Consider the following 14,103-nt stretch of genomic DNA (forward strand, 5'->3'; position numbering starts at 1 on the left):
ATGTTTTGTATTCTCCTGAGAAATGTTTAAGGAAGGTGTGTGTGTGTGTGTGTGTGTGTGTGTGTGTGTGTGTGTGCGCGCGTGTTGGGAAGGTTACTTTTGAAATGTAAGGGTGATGGAGAAATGGAGATCTGCCAGAAGAAGATATTCCTACACGGAGCAACGGCGTGAATGTTATATTCTACATACAAGCTTTTTAAAGAGAAGAATATGGATGGGGAAAAAGAATTACTTTAAATATTTCTCTGGAGAAAGAAAACGTTTTGTGAGAGAACACAAAGGTTTCTCGAGAGAACACAGAAGTTTTGTTTTCCCTCTTTTATTTTCTCCCACATGTAGTTGTTTTTTCTTCCCCATGTCCCTTCAGGGCTCTGTGAAAAGCATTGCTGTGACTTGGCCCTATTCAGAAGGAAACAACACACTAATTGTTGCATACTGAAAGCAGAATTTGATGAGGTCATCAACTGCAGGCGTGATACACGGCAAGCGGCAGCGTCTGCAGCGTGTGGCTGATTCAACCTTGCAAGGCCAAGCCATGAGGTTCCCTGACCAAAAAGTTTCAGAGTGTTGTTCTCGTAATCTTGTTTTTCCTCGTAAATTAATTTTTCTCTGATAAATTTGAAGTTTTTTTTTCTCAGAAATTTACAGCATTAATCTCAGCATTAAATCTCAGAGTTTTTTTTTCTCAGAATAATAACCCCCCTCCCCTGGCTCCATACTTTTTTTTCTCTACAGTGGCACTAATATGCCATCATAGAAAAGACCATTTTGCAAGTTTCAGTGAGAAGTAAAAGAACATAAAAATGAAGTGAGTCCACCCCCCCCTCAACAACAGTGACGGCTTGTTAGTCAGGATGGTGGTCAGCATCAACATACAGCAGAATTCAGAAAGATTCCTTCTTCATATGATGCCATTTGACTCACTGCAAAATCCCACTGATATTTTGGGTTTTGTTTCAAGCATCAAGTTATTTTTTATAGTGCAAGCTAAATAACATTCAGCTTGCTGTGTTCCAGTGTTTCCTCTTGGAACTTCTCTTCTAATAGTGATGGAGGGTTTGTGTGAGCATTCAGGGCAGCAGTTGACCTCAGCACTGTGAAATGTATAGATACACATGGACACATGGCCAACACTTACTGTTCCTCACAGAGTCACAAATGAAACCAACAAGCATTTGATGGCCAGCAACCTGCAGGACGAGTAAAACCCAACAAATTTACATGACCTGCACATTCAACATCAAACCAGACAAGCACAACATTGTTATAATATGAGGTAGGGCTGGGCCATATAGACAGAATCAAATATCACAATATTTTTGACCAAATACCTTGATATCATTATTGTGACGATATTGTTTGGATGATTATTGGTGCTTTCACAAATATTTACACAATGAGATTTCTGATGATCTCATTGTTTGATTGTTTGACAATCATTAACAATGTGGATAAGGTGACTAAACAGGTAGAGACAAATAACAGAACAGCTACAACAGTCCAAAAGTTTAAGTTCAGAAAATGACTTCAGTGAAATGAAGCCTTTAAAATATCTAGTCTTATATCACAATACTGATATGCCGATATATTGCCCTAGCCCAAATATAAGATATGAAAGTCTTATTAGAACAACTTTGGATGCTGTTTTGAACTCAAAAGCTAAAAATTTAAAGATAGCAGCTATGTGGATGACTGTAGACGTCACAATTTGAATATTTGCACTATTTATTTTTCAAAAATGGTGCAGGCTGTTATATCAACATCTACTGAATATCTAAATGTTGAGTAGGTATGTTCAGTACTAAATCTACAAATCCATTATATATTATTTCTTAGCTATGCTGACTGATATATTTGGCTATCTTAACACGGCCAAAGAGGCCAAAGGCAACCAATGAAGCCAGATCAAGGATTTGTAATATCACAGAATTGGTAGTGGCACTGGCCACTTAACCTTACCCTCCAAGTACTTGGGCCATGTGTATCTATATACTTGCAGTGATTTTCTACATCATGATAAAACCTTTAGTTTTGTTTTAAATGACAGATTTCTCCAAAGTTTTGTATCTTAAAAAAACAAAACAAAACAAAACAAAAAACAAACAAAAAAAAAAACAAAACAAACAAACAAACAAAAAAAAAAAAACCTGTGACACCAGAGAGGTCTGGAACTTCTCCAAGCTCCAGTTTTTATTTTTTTCAACTAATTTTTTTCTTCTCTTAAGCAATGTTCACCAAATCTTGCTGGCTGCAAAGTGCAGTGCTTCCTGATAGAACCATCTATCAAGAAGCACTGAGCACTGTGGGGTTGTTACTTTCTGCCCAAATTACAGAAACTAAACTGTTATTATTTTTGCCAAAAAATGCAGAATAACAATCAGACTTCTTTGCCTTGACATGAGATGTTACATGACCTCATATTAAGTAAAGATGAGAGAATGTAATCATTGATTTTCAAAGATACAGCGATTGTTGGCCAGAAGATGAAAACTCAACTGTTGGTGTTTTGTGGATTTCAATGACATTTCAGTGGCTTTCTAGCTACAGTTTCAGCAGAACTGAATATTTCTACTATCAGCCGTAAACCTTGCAGCTCCCAAGCTTTTCTACAATTAAGACAGCTTTATATACAGAGTTTTGCTCCACACTTACAGGAGAATGTAAACTTTAAACGGAGGGTAAAAAAAGACACATTAATGTGGGAATGAAGATGTTTTCATGTGACAGCAGTAATACGGTGATCTGGCCAGCAGAGTGACAGATCTATCAGCCAAGACTGCTGATAAGCACTCACTGGTTTTCCAGAGTCTCTATACAACCCACTTGCAGCCACATTTATTGAGGCTTAAAGCTCCTCTCCTGCCAAGCCACCTCAACTGCTTTTCAGTGTTTCCATCCAGCTGGCAGATATATCTGGTTAACAGGGCAGCAGGATCAACTCCATGTAAGCCTGAATCTCATATTGATTGGGACTGGTGAAGATAATCACTTTAAAGGAATCCAGTGAGTTTTTAGTAGATTGGCACATTTGCCAAATTCCTCATTGAAGGGATAAGTAATCCATTTTGAAAAATGTTTACAATGTTACTGGTACTGGATACTGGCTGGATGCTCCAACTACTAACCATTAGCCTCCTGCCATTGAAGTGGACTTAAATAACCACTTTAATCCACTCAAAAGAAGTTTAACATCACTTTACAAGTGTCACTTTCAGAAAATAAAATGCATATCTGATCACCACAGTTCCATAAAATGTTTACAAATGTCTTCAGAATCTTGGATTCCAAAACAGGATAAAGGTTATGCAACTGAAACAATTTTGGAGAAGGTTGGGGTTCATGTTATGATTTTGGTTCAGCAACTTTATTTAAAATTGGGTTAAGCTTAGGTTTAAGTAACGGAAACTTTGGCTGAGGTTAAACAGATAGTTCACTCATCTTGAAAAATGTGATAATTTATGTCCCATAGCTGTTGTGTAGGACAGTAGTGGTGCTCTCTTCCTCTCATTGTTACTGAGTGCTGGATACTGGCTGGATGCTCCAAATGCTAACTGTTAGCCTCCTGCCACTGAGCTGGACTTCCCCCCAGCTAACATTCAGAAATATAGCCACCTTAATCCACCCTAAGAAGTTTAATATCACATAACAAATGTAATTTTCCAAAATTAAAATGCACATGTGATTAGTGAGAGCACACAGACAATAGTTCTTATTTTTTATTTATTTTATTTTATTTACAATTATTTTTTCTGTTTTATTTGACAGTCACAGTGGAAATAGACAGGAAAGGCAGGGGAGAGAGAGGGGATGACGTGCAGCAAATGGCCTGAGGTCGGATTGGAACCCTGGTCGCTGCGAGACAATAGTTCTGCTCAAATTACTGTATTTATTCTTTTGTCAACATCCAGAAAGATACACTAACTTCTGCACTTCCTGTATCACTCTGCAAGAGGAGCAGGGGCCACCACAGAGACACAAGTTGACTGCTTGATTTTACTATGAACAAATGTACGTATGCTGGAGGACAAAAGTAACAACTTTCCACAAGCCAATCTATCACACACATCTCCTGTACCTTCCAGGAACCTGCCAGCCACCGCTGCCAGTGGCCAACATTTTTTACACCATTTCAGGCCATGAACATTTTGCTACACATCATCAAACTCCAATTGTTTAACGATTTGAGTTGATGCAGCCAGTATCCAGCATTCAATAACAATGAAAGAAAGTCAGCACCACTACTGTCCTACAGAACAGGTAGGGGGGAAGGTAGATCAAAATTAGATCAACATTTTCAAAACGGGCAAACATCTCTTTTAATGTTGTGAACACTTTATCAAACAAAACCATCCACGTGTGCCTGATAGCTCAATGGCTTTTGCATGCCATGTTAACGCTTAAGCACATATAATGCTGAGAGATGGAACACTACCATTATTTACTAAGGCAATAAATATTCCAATTAGTGTTGCCAGCAGTTGATATTCCATGGCCTGTAAATTTGAACATTTTGAAAATGAAACTTTATAAACTCGTTATAGCTGATGTAGCTAGTTTTATTTTTAAACCATACCACGACAGTGGACACATATTTAGCCTTTGTGTGGTGATTTTTAGCTGTACAGTACCATGTCATTTCAGAGCTTTTCTAACTTTGAAAAGCTCTTCCAGCATACTATCCCTCAACATAGTATTTGATCAAAGTGTTAGCATGGTGTCTCTGTTGTCATCAGTTTTGGGGGAAACTGACCAACAGGACAGTCTGCACAAAACTGGATTCCTTTAAGAGATTAACGAGTTTCAGAGGAGCTCTGAAATTTGAATGGGGTGAGATTTGATTTTGAACTAGTCTGGTGTCCCATAATGTCATGTTGCCCTAAACAGGGGCAAGGATCTACAGAAAAAGCCTGACAAAGACCCTCTTGAATCAAAATACTCATTAGTTTGATGAAAATATACACAAGCATTTAAGCAGCATGCCTACTTTATCCTTTGTTTGAATTTGTCTCTGTCCTGCGCAGTGTTTCATTGTTGTATCTCTATGAAATGATGCCTGCTCCTTGTTATAAAGAATGGAAAGCACAAATCATGCCAAGAATGCACACACATTTTAAAAAAAATTTACACACTGCTGAACATGTAATCATTTTCAAACAAGATTTCAGTGTTATTCTGCTAAAATAACATTTCCAAGGGCAGAGTATAGCTACTGTTTAGAGGTCTATCAAATGCTCAGTTCTGTTCCCTTGTAATGAGATTGTTGTTCATTTAAGCTACATTTTATCTAATTTTTATTGCCATAAATGAGATGCAGTTATGCATCTTACATAACCCAGAGCTGTATGGACATTCCCATTGGCGCCTGGACTACAGATACTGGCTGCATGGAAAAACTTCATCCCTGCTGGTTAGGGGTTTGTATTAAAGCTCAACACTGTCCTAGCCTGTCTAACTCTGTTTATCCCCCTATTGCTCAGTCTGCCTCTCTGCCAGAGTTGAATGTTAAGTTCTTGACAGTAACATTCTTGACTGTCATTGCTATCTGTCTATCTATCGATCAGTCTATCTATCTACCTATCTATCTAATGAAAACTGGTGCATAATTGGTGATTTCTTGCAAAATATCAAAAATGACAAACTGACAGAGAGGGGTGTGAAGGTTAGAAAATGGAGAAATGCTGAGCAGACAGATGAAGACTACACAATGAGACACAGGCTGTACAAAGGAGACAGGCTGACAGACAGGCAGGTAGACAGCAGGGATGTTACAGCTGCTTTTCAGTGGGTTTGAGCCCATTCCTGGTTGGACAGATTAAAACTGACTGGTAAGAAGGATCATCAGAGGTTTTACAGATAACCAAGATGGACAATGTTCCTCCAAACTTGACCTGTGGAAATCCAGCCACTTAAGAAACTGAAACCTTGTGACATATTTTCTTTACATTTGTAAAAATATGTAAAATGCTAACATTGGTACATAAAAGAATGAATTTTCATCAGGGTGCTCTCTTATTTTCCTCAAAAATCGTCTGGAAGACACACACACACACACACAATACAGTGGGTGGCCCTATGCAGGTAGTTGCTTTGCAATGCACCATTACACACTCCAAAATGTTGTAGAAAGCCTTCCAAGAAGACTGGAACCTGTTTAAGTTGCAAAGGGGGACCAACCCCATATTAATGCCTATGAATTATGGATTTAAATTGGGATGTCATAAAAGCTCCTGTAGGTGTACTTTTACTTTTATCCATATAGTGTACACACACACACACACACACACACACACAGACACCGGCTCTACCTATGTTGGCGCTCTAGGCAAAATTACTCCCTTGCGCCCTTCCATGCCTCAACCACCACCCCCATGACTATTTACATTGTAGATTCTAACTGAAGGAATCAAAACTATGAATGAACACATGTGGAGTTATGTACTTAACAAAAAAAGGTGAAATAACTGAAAACATGTTCTATATTCTAGTTTCTTCAAAATAGCCACCCTTTGCTCTGATTACTGCTTTGCACACTCTTGGCATTCTCTCCATGAGCTTCAAGAGGTAGTCACCTGAAATGGTTTTCCAACAGTCTTGAAGGAGTTCCCAGAGGTGTTTAACACTTGTTGGCCCCTTTGCCTTCACTCTGCGGTCCAGCTCACCCCAAACCATCTGGATTGGGTTCAGGTCCGGTGACTGTGGAGGCCAGGTCATCTGCCGCAGCACTCCATCACTCTCCTCTTGGTCAAATAGCCCTTACACAGCCTGGAGGTGTGTTTGGGGTCATTGTCCTGTTGAAAAATAGATGATGGTCCAACTAAACGCAAACCGGATGGGATGGCATGTCGCTGCAGGATGCTGTGGTAGCCATGCTGGTTCAGTGTGCCTTCAATTTTGAATGAATCCCCAACAGTGTCACCAGCAAAACAGCCCCACACCATCACACCTCCTCCTCCATGCTTCACAGTGGGAACCAGGCATGTGGAATCCATCCGTTCACCTTTTCTGCGTCTCACAAAGACACGGCGGTTGGAACCAAAGATCTCAAATTTGGACTCATCAGACCAAAGCACAGATTTCCACTGGTCTAATGTCCATTCCTTGTGTTTCTTGGCCCAAACAAATCTCTTCTGCTTGTTGCCTCTCCTTAGCAGTGGTTTCCTAGCAGCTATTTGACCATGAAGGCCTGATTGGCGCAGTCTCCTCTTAACAGTTGTTCTAGAGATGGGTCTGCCACTAGAACTCTGTGTGGCATTTATCTGGTCTCTGATCTGAGCTGCTGTTAACTTGCCATTTCTGAGGCTGGTGACTTGGAAGAAACTTATCCTCAGCAGCAGAGGTGACTCTTGGTCTTGATGGTTTTTGCGACTGCACTTGGGGGACACGTTCAAAGTTTTTGCAATTTTCCAGACTGACTGACCTTCATTTCTTAAAGTAATGATGGACTGTCATTTTTCTTTAGTTAGCTGATTGGTTCTTGCCATAATATGAATTCTAACAGTTGTCCAATAGGGCTGTCAGCTGTGTACCAACCTGACTTCTGCACAACACAACTGATGGTCCCAACCCCATTAAGAAGGCAAGAAATTCCACAAATGAACCCTGACAAGGCTCACCTGTAAAGTGAAAACCATTTCAGGTGACTACATCATGAAGCTCACTGAGAGAAGGCCAAGGGTTTGCAGCACTGTCAACAAAGCAAAGGGTGGCTACTTGGAGGAATCTAAAATATAAAACATATTTAGAGTTATTTAACATTTTTTTCTTTGCTACATAATTCCATATATCTTGCTTCATATATTTGATGTCTTCAGTATGTATCTACAATGTAGAAAGTAGTGAAAATAAAGAAAAAACATTGAATGAGAAGGTGTGTCCAAACTTTTCACTGGTAGTGTGTGTATGTGTGTGTATATATCTATATCTATCTATCTATCTATATATGTGTGTGTATATATACATATATATATATATATATATATATATATATATGTGTGTGTGTGTGTGTGTGTGTGTGTGTGTATGTATGTATGAATATATATATATATATATATATATATATATATACACTACTCACAAAAAGTTAGGGATATTCGGCTTTCGGGTGAAATTTCAGGATGAACCTAAAATGCATTCTAACCTTTACAGGTGAACTTAATGTGACCTTCTGTAAACTTTTGAATGCACATGTCCAACTGTTCAATGTTTCAGTACTTTTTGCACAAGTTGCTGTTCTCTAACAAGGAGTTTAACGGCAAAATTCACATCAGGTGTTTGATGCTCCAGCTCATCGAGGTCGTATCATTAGGGAACAGCTGCTGGAGACTGGGGTACCTCAGATGGAGTGGCCTGCACTTTCTCAGACCTGAATCCCATAGAAAACCTATGGGATCAGCTGAGTCCCGTGTAGAGGCTCGAAGCTCTGTACCCCAGAACCTCAATGTCCTGAGGGCCGCCCTTCAAGAAGAGTGGGATGCCATGCCTCAGCAGACAATAAGTCGACTTGTGAACAGCATGAGACGTCGTTGTCAAGCTGTAATTGATGCTCAAGGGCACATGACAAGTTATTGACACTGACATTTTTTGTTGTGGTATATCCACCACTGTTGTTGGCTTTTGTTTCAAGAAATTGTTTGAGATGAGGAAATCACCAGTGTATGCTTCTACTTAAATGCCCTACTTTCATGATATAATATCACTGTAGCGTGAACTTTTTCCATTTTCCATAAATTTCACCCAAAAGCCAAATATCCCTAACTTTTTGTGAGTAGTGTATGTATGTGTGTGTGTGTATACAGTACAGGCCAAAAGTTTGGACACACCTTCTCATTCAATGCGTTTTCTTTATTTTCATGACTATTTACATTGTAGATTCTAACTGAAGGAATCAAAACTATGAATGAACACATGTGGAGTTATGTACTTAACAAAAAAAGGTGAAATAACTGAAAACATGTTTTATATTCTAGTTTCTTCAAAATAGCCACCCTTTGCTCTGATTACTGCTTTGCACACTCTTGGCATTCTCTCCATGAGCTTCAAGAGGTAGTCACCTGAAATGGTTTTCCAACAGTCTTGAAGGAGGTCCCAGAGGTGTTTAGCACTTGTTGGCCCCTTTGCCTTCACTCTGCGGTCCAGCTCACCCCAAACCATCTGGATTGGGTTCAGGTCCGGTGACTGTGGAGGCCAGGTCATCTGCTGCAGCACTCCATCACTCTCCTTCTTGGTCAAATAGCCCTTACACAGCCTGGAGGTGTGTTTGGGGTCATTGTCCTGTTGAAAAATAAATGATGGTCCAACTAAACGCAAACCGGATGGGATGGCATGTCGCTGCAGGATGCTGTGGTAGCCATGCTGGTTCAGTGTGCCTTCAATTTTGAATAAATCCCCAACAGTGTCACCAGCAAAACACCCCCACACCATCACACCTCCTCCTCCATGCTTCACAGTGGGAACCGTTCACCTTTTCTGCGTCTCACAAAGACACGGCGGTTGGAACCAAAGATCTCAAATTTGGACTCATCAGACCAAAGCACAGATTTCCACTGGTCTAATGTCCATTCCTTGTGTTTCTTGGCCCAAACAAATCTCTTCTGCTTGTTGCCTCTCCTTAGCAGTGGTTTCCTAGCAGCTATTTGACCATGAAGGCCTGATTGGCGCAGTCTCCTCTGAACAGTTGTTCTAGAGATGGGTCTGCTGCTAGAACTCTGTGTGGCATTTATCTGGTCTCTGATCTGAGCTGCTGTTAACTTGCCATTTCTGAGGCTGGTGACTCGGATGAACTTGTCCTCAGAAGCAGAGGTGACTCTTGGTCTTCCTTTCCTGGGTCGGTCCTCATGTGTGCCAGTTTCGTTGTAGCGCTTGATGGTTTCTGCGACTCCACTTGGGGACACATTTAAAGTTTTTGCAATTTTCCGGACTGACTGACCTTCATTTCTTAAAGTAATGATGGCCACTCATTTTTCTTTAGTTAGCTGATTGGTTCTTGCCATAATATGAATTTTAACAGTTGTCCAATAGGGCTGTCGGCTGTGTAGTAACCTGACTTCTGCACAACACAACTGATGGTCCCAACCCCATTGATAAAGCAAGAAATTCCACTAATTAACCCTGATAAGGCACACCTGTGAAGTGAAAACCATTTCAACCATTCCAATATTCATCTAGAGCAGTGTTCACCAACCCAGTCCTCAAGGACCGCCTGTCCTGCAGGTTTTGGTTTCAGCTCTGCTCTTGCACACCTGACCCAATTAATGCCCATGCATCTTCCTGCACGCCCTGTTCAGGTAGATCTGCTTCAGCCAATCAGCATGAAGCCCTTAAATGGATCAGGTGTGAAAGAGTAGAGCTGAAACCAAAACCTGCAGGACAGAGGGCCCTTGAGGACTGGCTTGGTGACCCCTGCTCTAGAGCACAGGTGTCAAACTCGTGCCATGGAGGGCCAAGAAAACTCCACCAGGTGATTTCACTGATTTGTCCCGCCTCTCTGTTTGGAGGTAGGGTGATCGGTGAAATCACCTAGTGGAGTTTTTGGTTGGAATGAAAACCTGCAGCCTCTTGGCCCTCCATGGCACCAGTTTGACACCCCTGCTCTAGAGTGACTGACTGTGTGTGATGTCAACAGTCAGTTGTTCTAAAACTTGACTGTAGGTAACTTCCATATTTGGAACTTTACAGTCAGTGAAGAGTATTCCCAAGCAAACTGCTTTTCCAGACCAGTTGAAAAATTGCAAGAATTTACATTCTGCACTGTTAGATCTTAAGAAGGTTCTAAGTAGAGCTTCAAAATGCAAAAAGAAGAAATGGGAGTAAGACCAAAAAAAAAAAATTGTAAGCAATTTATTGCAAACAACCATTAAACTGAAATAGGCTGTTCATCAGCTGATCAAAAGTTTAAGAGCACTGCCTTTAAAAGCCCAAATCTTGGCAAAAATGTGGATTCAGTGTCATTTTCTGTCAGGTATCCACACTGTCATGATATACTTTCATAAAGAAATCGACAACAAGTTGATTCTATTCATTCGAAAGCTTCCGAGCTCTATACACCTTTTATTTGAAAGGCAAAAGGAATAAAATTTCTAAAGATAAACCTTGGAGAATGGTTGCATCTGTTGTTGGGGTCAATGGTAAGCTCTGAAGTGCTCTGAAGTCACCGAGTTGCTTAGTTTTGATCAATACAAATTCAATCAGTGCTTGCAAGATGTTGATCCATCAAAATGATGACCTTATGAGAGCAAATACCAAAACATCAAAAAATAAATAATTTATTATTGTTTGTAGAGCAGGTCATTATGAATCTGGTCCTTGAAGAGGTTGAGTGTGGATGTAGGTGTGTAAAAAAAACATTTTATTTCCCTCACAGAACAAAACGCTGGGTTCACTTTGTGACAGAGAGAAGAATGAAACTCTTTACAATTGCCAACATCACATATCCTCTTACAGCTTCCTGTCCATCAGTAGACCTTTCAGTTTGTTGCATCTTATCTGTCATTCTTGACATGGTGACATAGCAGTTTGATCAGGAATATAGGGAACAGAAGAAGAACAATTCCATGTTGTACCACTGATACTAACACAAAACAACATTAATGTCTGGAAAACACAAAACAAATCACACACTGTTTGGAAGTCAGTTGCATTCTAATCCAGTACCATGATGGTGGAAGTGTGGACAGTCAACATGCCCAATACATCATTAAGTCACAACAGGGGAGAACTTCTCTGGCTACCTCTGGAGAATGGTCAAAACATTAGAAAACTAAGCAAAATTTAGGTGAAGTGGCAGTTCAAATATCAGAGGCTGACATGAAATCTGTTCTTTTCCCAGTCTATTGGTCAGACAGTGATGGTTATGACAGTTAAAGTTGCAATGAAGACTGCTCCCCTCCCAATCACAAACTCACTCAAAATGAGTCTCATCTATGTAACAGATGTTAACTGCACCCATTCCAGTGATTTTAAACAGCATTATTATGGATCCCATTTCTGGGCTAGATACATGCACCAGCATCCAGATAGAGCCCTCATGCATTGCCACGCCCACTTTTCTGAATTATGTGGTGATTCCCGAGGTCTGGAATGGCTCTAATTCTTGAGGGCTTGATGTGATTGGAAATGTGCAAGATGCAATTGACAAATTCTCTGGCAATGCCCTCACAGTGCAGGGTGAGAAGTATCCAAAATGGCAATGGCCCTTGAACTTAGCAGGCTTCAAATTCTGAACAAAGACAACTTTGTGGTGTAACTCAAGGAACATATAAAGAAGGGACAGACAATGCATTGAGTAACATGTGAGCTCTAGGCGCTGAGTATGGAAAATTCAGAGCAGCTGTCATTGTTTTGAATGGTTTGCCACCTCTTATTTAATTTATGCCTTCTTTAACATCTTAGGGCCCAGCTCAGGTGTTGGAATTATGAGTAATCTGTTTATTGTTAACTCATATTTGGTATTTTAAAAAGCTAAAATTAGCATTCTTTAGCTAGAGCTGAGCTTCATGCTAAGCTTTTGGGACTGTAATCACAAATGCGCACATAGGACAAAAAACACTAGTCCGCATTATGTAAAATGTGTTTTGGTACATAGTTGAATCTCATGTCAAAGTTCAAATGGCAGAGGTATAGTGCTTTCTAGTGGGATTTTAAGCCTGTCTTAATATTAGTGGCACCCAAGTCTGGCATCAGCGCAAGTTTGGAACACTGTTGCTATGCTTATTGCCTATTCCTTCTTTACACATTCCTTGGTGAATTATAAGCAAATATAAGTCCTTTACCTGTACTATTTAATACCAAAATAAATGCAAGTGAAATCCTCCACTGAGGCACAAGGCACAGCTGGAGCCTTACTCTGGCTAACAGTCATTCAGCAAGCCAGCTCAATACTGACACTGAACTCTCAGCCAATCATAGATTACCAATCCATACCAGATTCTTATACTGTGTTCATGCCATATCATTAAAACCTTAAATACATACTTTCTAACTGGGAAACAAAAACTCTTCCCTGGACTCGTATTTACAACTTGGGAACTCTGATATGCTACTTCTGCACGATTTCTCCCATTTTGCCACACAATGTTACCAACAGAAGATTTTGACAAGCATGGCATTCATCATGGGAGTATTGTCAGTAAGTCTTATAGGTCTCTAGATGGTGTATATAAGCTTCTTTACATTTTTTCCACATTTCTTTCTTCATTCATACTACAGGCTGGCATTGCTTTTAGTGTCTGCTGTTACCCTGCCAATGTTTCGATAGATGTAATAATTCAAATGAATTCTTGAATGCTCAAGTCATCAAGGCAAGCGATATGGCATAAACACAGTATTAACCCATCACTGAACCAGGAGGCTGTGGCACCAACTGTCACTATTCCACTGGTCAGCCTTAAGGATTGAAATGAAAGATATATTCCAAAATATAACCAGCTTGGCAAGGGATTTATCTTGTATCAAGACTTCAAGATCAGGTCAAGATGATAATATTTTTAAGCAAATTATGTCACTGCACTGGAAGATGATTTTTTTTCCAATTTAACAATTTTCACTTATAATTGATGTTAACGTTATTTCTTTCAAAAACGGCAATGAAACCAGAGTTACATCTTGAAACAAAAAGACAGAAGTTTTTAAACAAATTTAATGCTGGATACAAGATAAAACTGTTGGCAAGGTTTTTGATGTGCAAGTTTATTTTAGCACCAATCACTTCAGCCATCAATATACATACAAGGTCAGAGCAGAGTAGTGCTTACACAGGTATGGAAGTTGAAAATCAAACAAATCTAATTTACACCACAGCCCCCTCCCCCGACCAAAGAGAGAAACACCGGAATGCGTCTTCTCATCTACAAACATTTCTCATTGTCCTGTCTGTTTGCCGATGTGGAATTTCCTCTTTGGACAGGAAGAGGAAAATAAGGCTGGACTTTGTGGTGGGGATGTTAGAGGTCAAAGGTAAAGGGTTGTGTTTTATTCCAGTTCTACCAGCAGGTCACCCTCTCCTACCGTCTCTCCTGGCTTACAGTGGACACTCTTCACCTGGAAATATAAAGAGTGAGTGAGAGAGGGAGAGAGCGAAAGAGAGAGAGAGAGCGAAAACCAGAGAGA

At 40.1% G+C, this 14,103-nt stretch overlaps 1 protein-coding gene across 1 annotated transcript in view; it reads right to left on the reverse strand.

Annotated features, from left to right (window-relative positions):
* Positions 1–11,235: 11,235 nt before the first annotated feature.
* Positions 11,236–14,103, reverse strand: part of pcca (propionyl-CoA carboxylase subunit alpha) — a 42,462-nt gene continuing 39,594 nt past the window's right edge. The window contains exon 23 of the mRNA XM_030070225.1: positions 11,236–14,034. Within this exon, the coding sequence (XP_029926085.1) occupies positions 13,966–14,034 (69 nt within the window). The 3' untranslated portion in view covers positions 11,236–13,965. The remainder of the gene's footprint in view (positions 14,035–14,103) is intronic.

The sequence above is a fragment of the Myripristis murdjan genome, chromosome 15 (genome assembly GCF_902150065.1).
Source record: "Myripristis murdjan chromosome 15, fMyrMur1.1, whole genome shotgun sequence".
Lineage (NCBI taxonomy): Eukaryota > Metazoa > Chordata > Actinopteri > Holocentriformes > Holocentridae > Myripristis > Myripristis murdjan.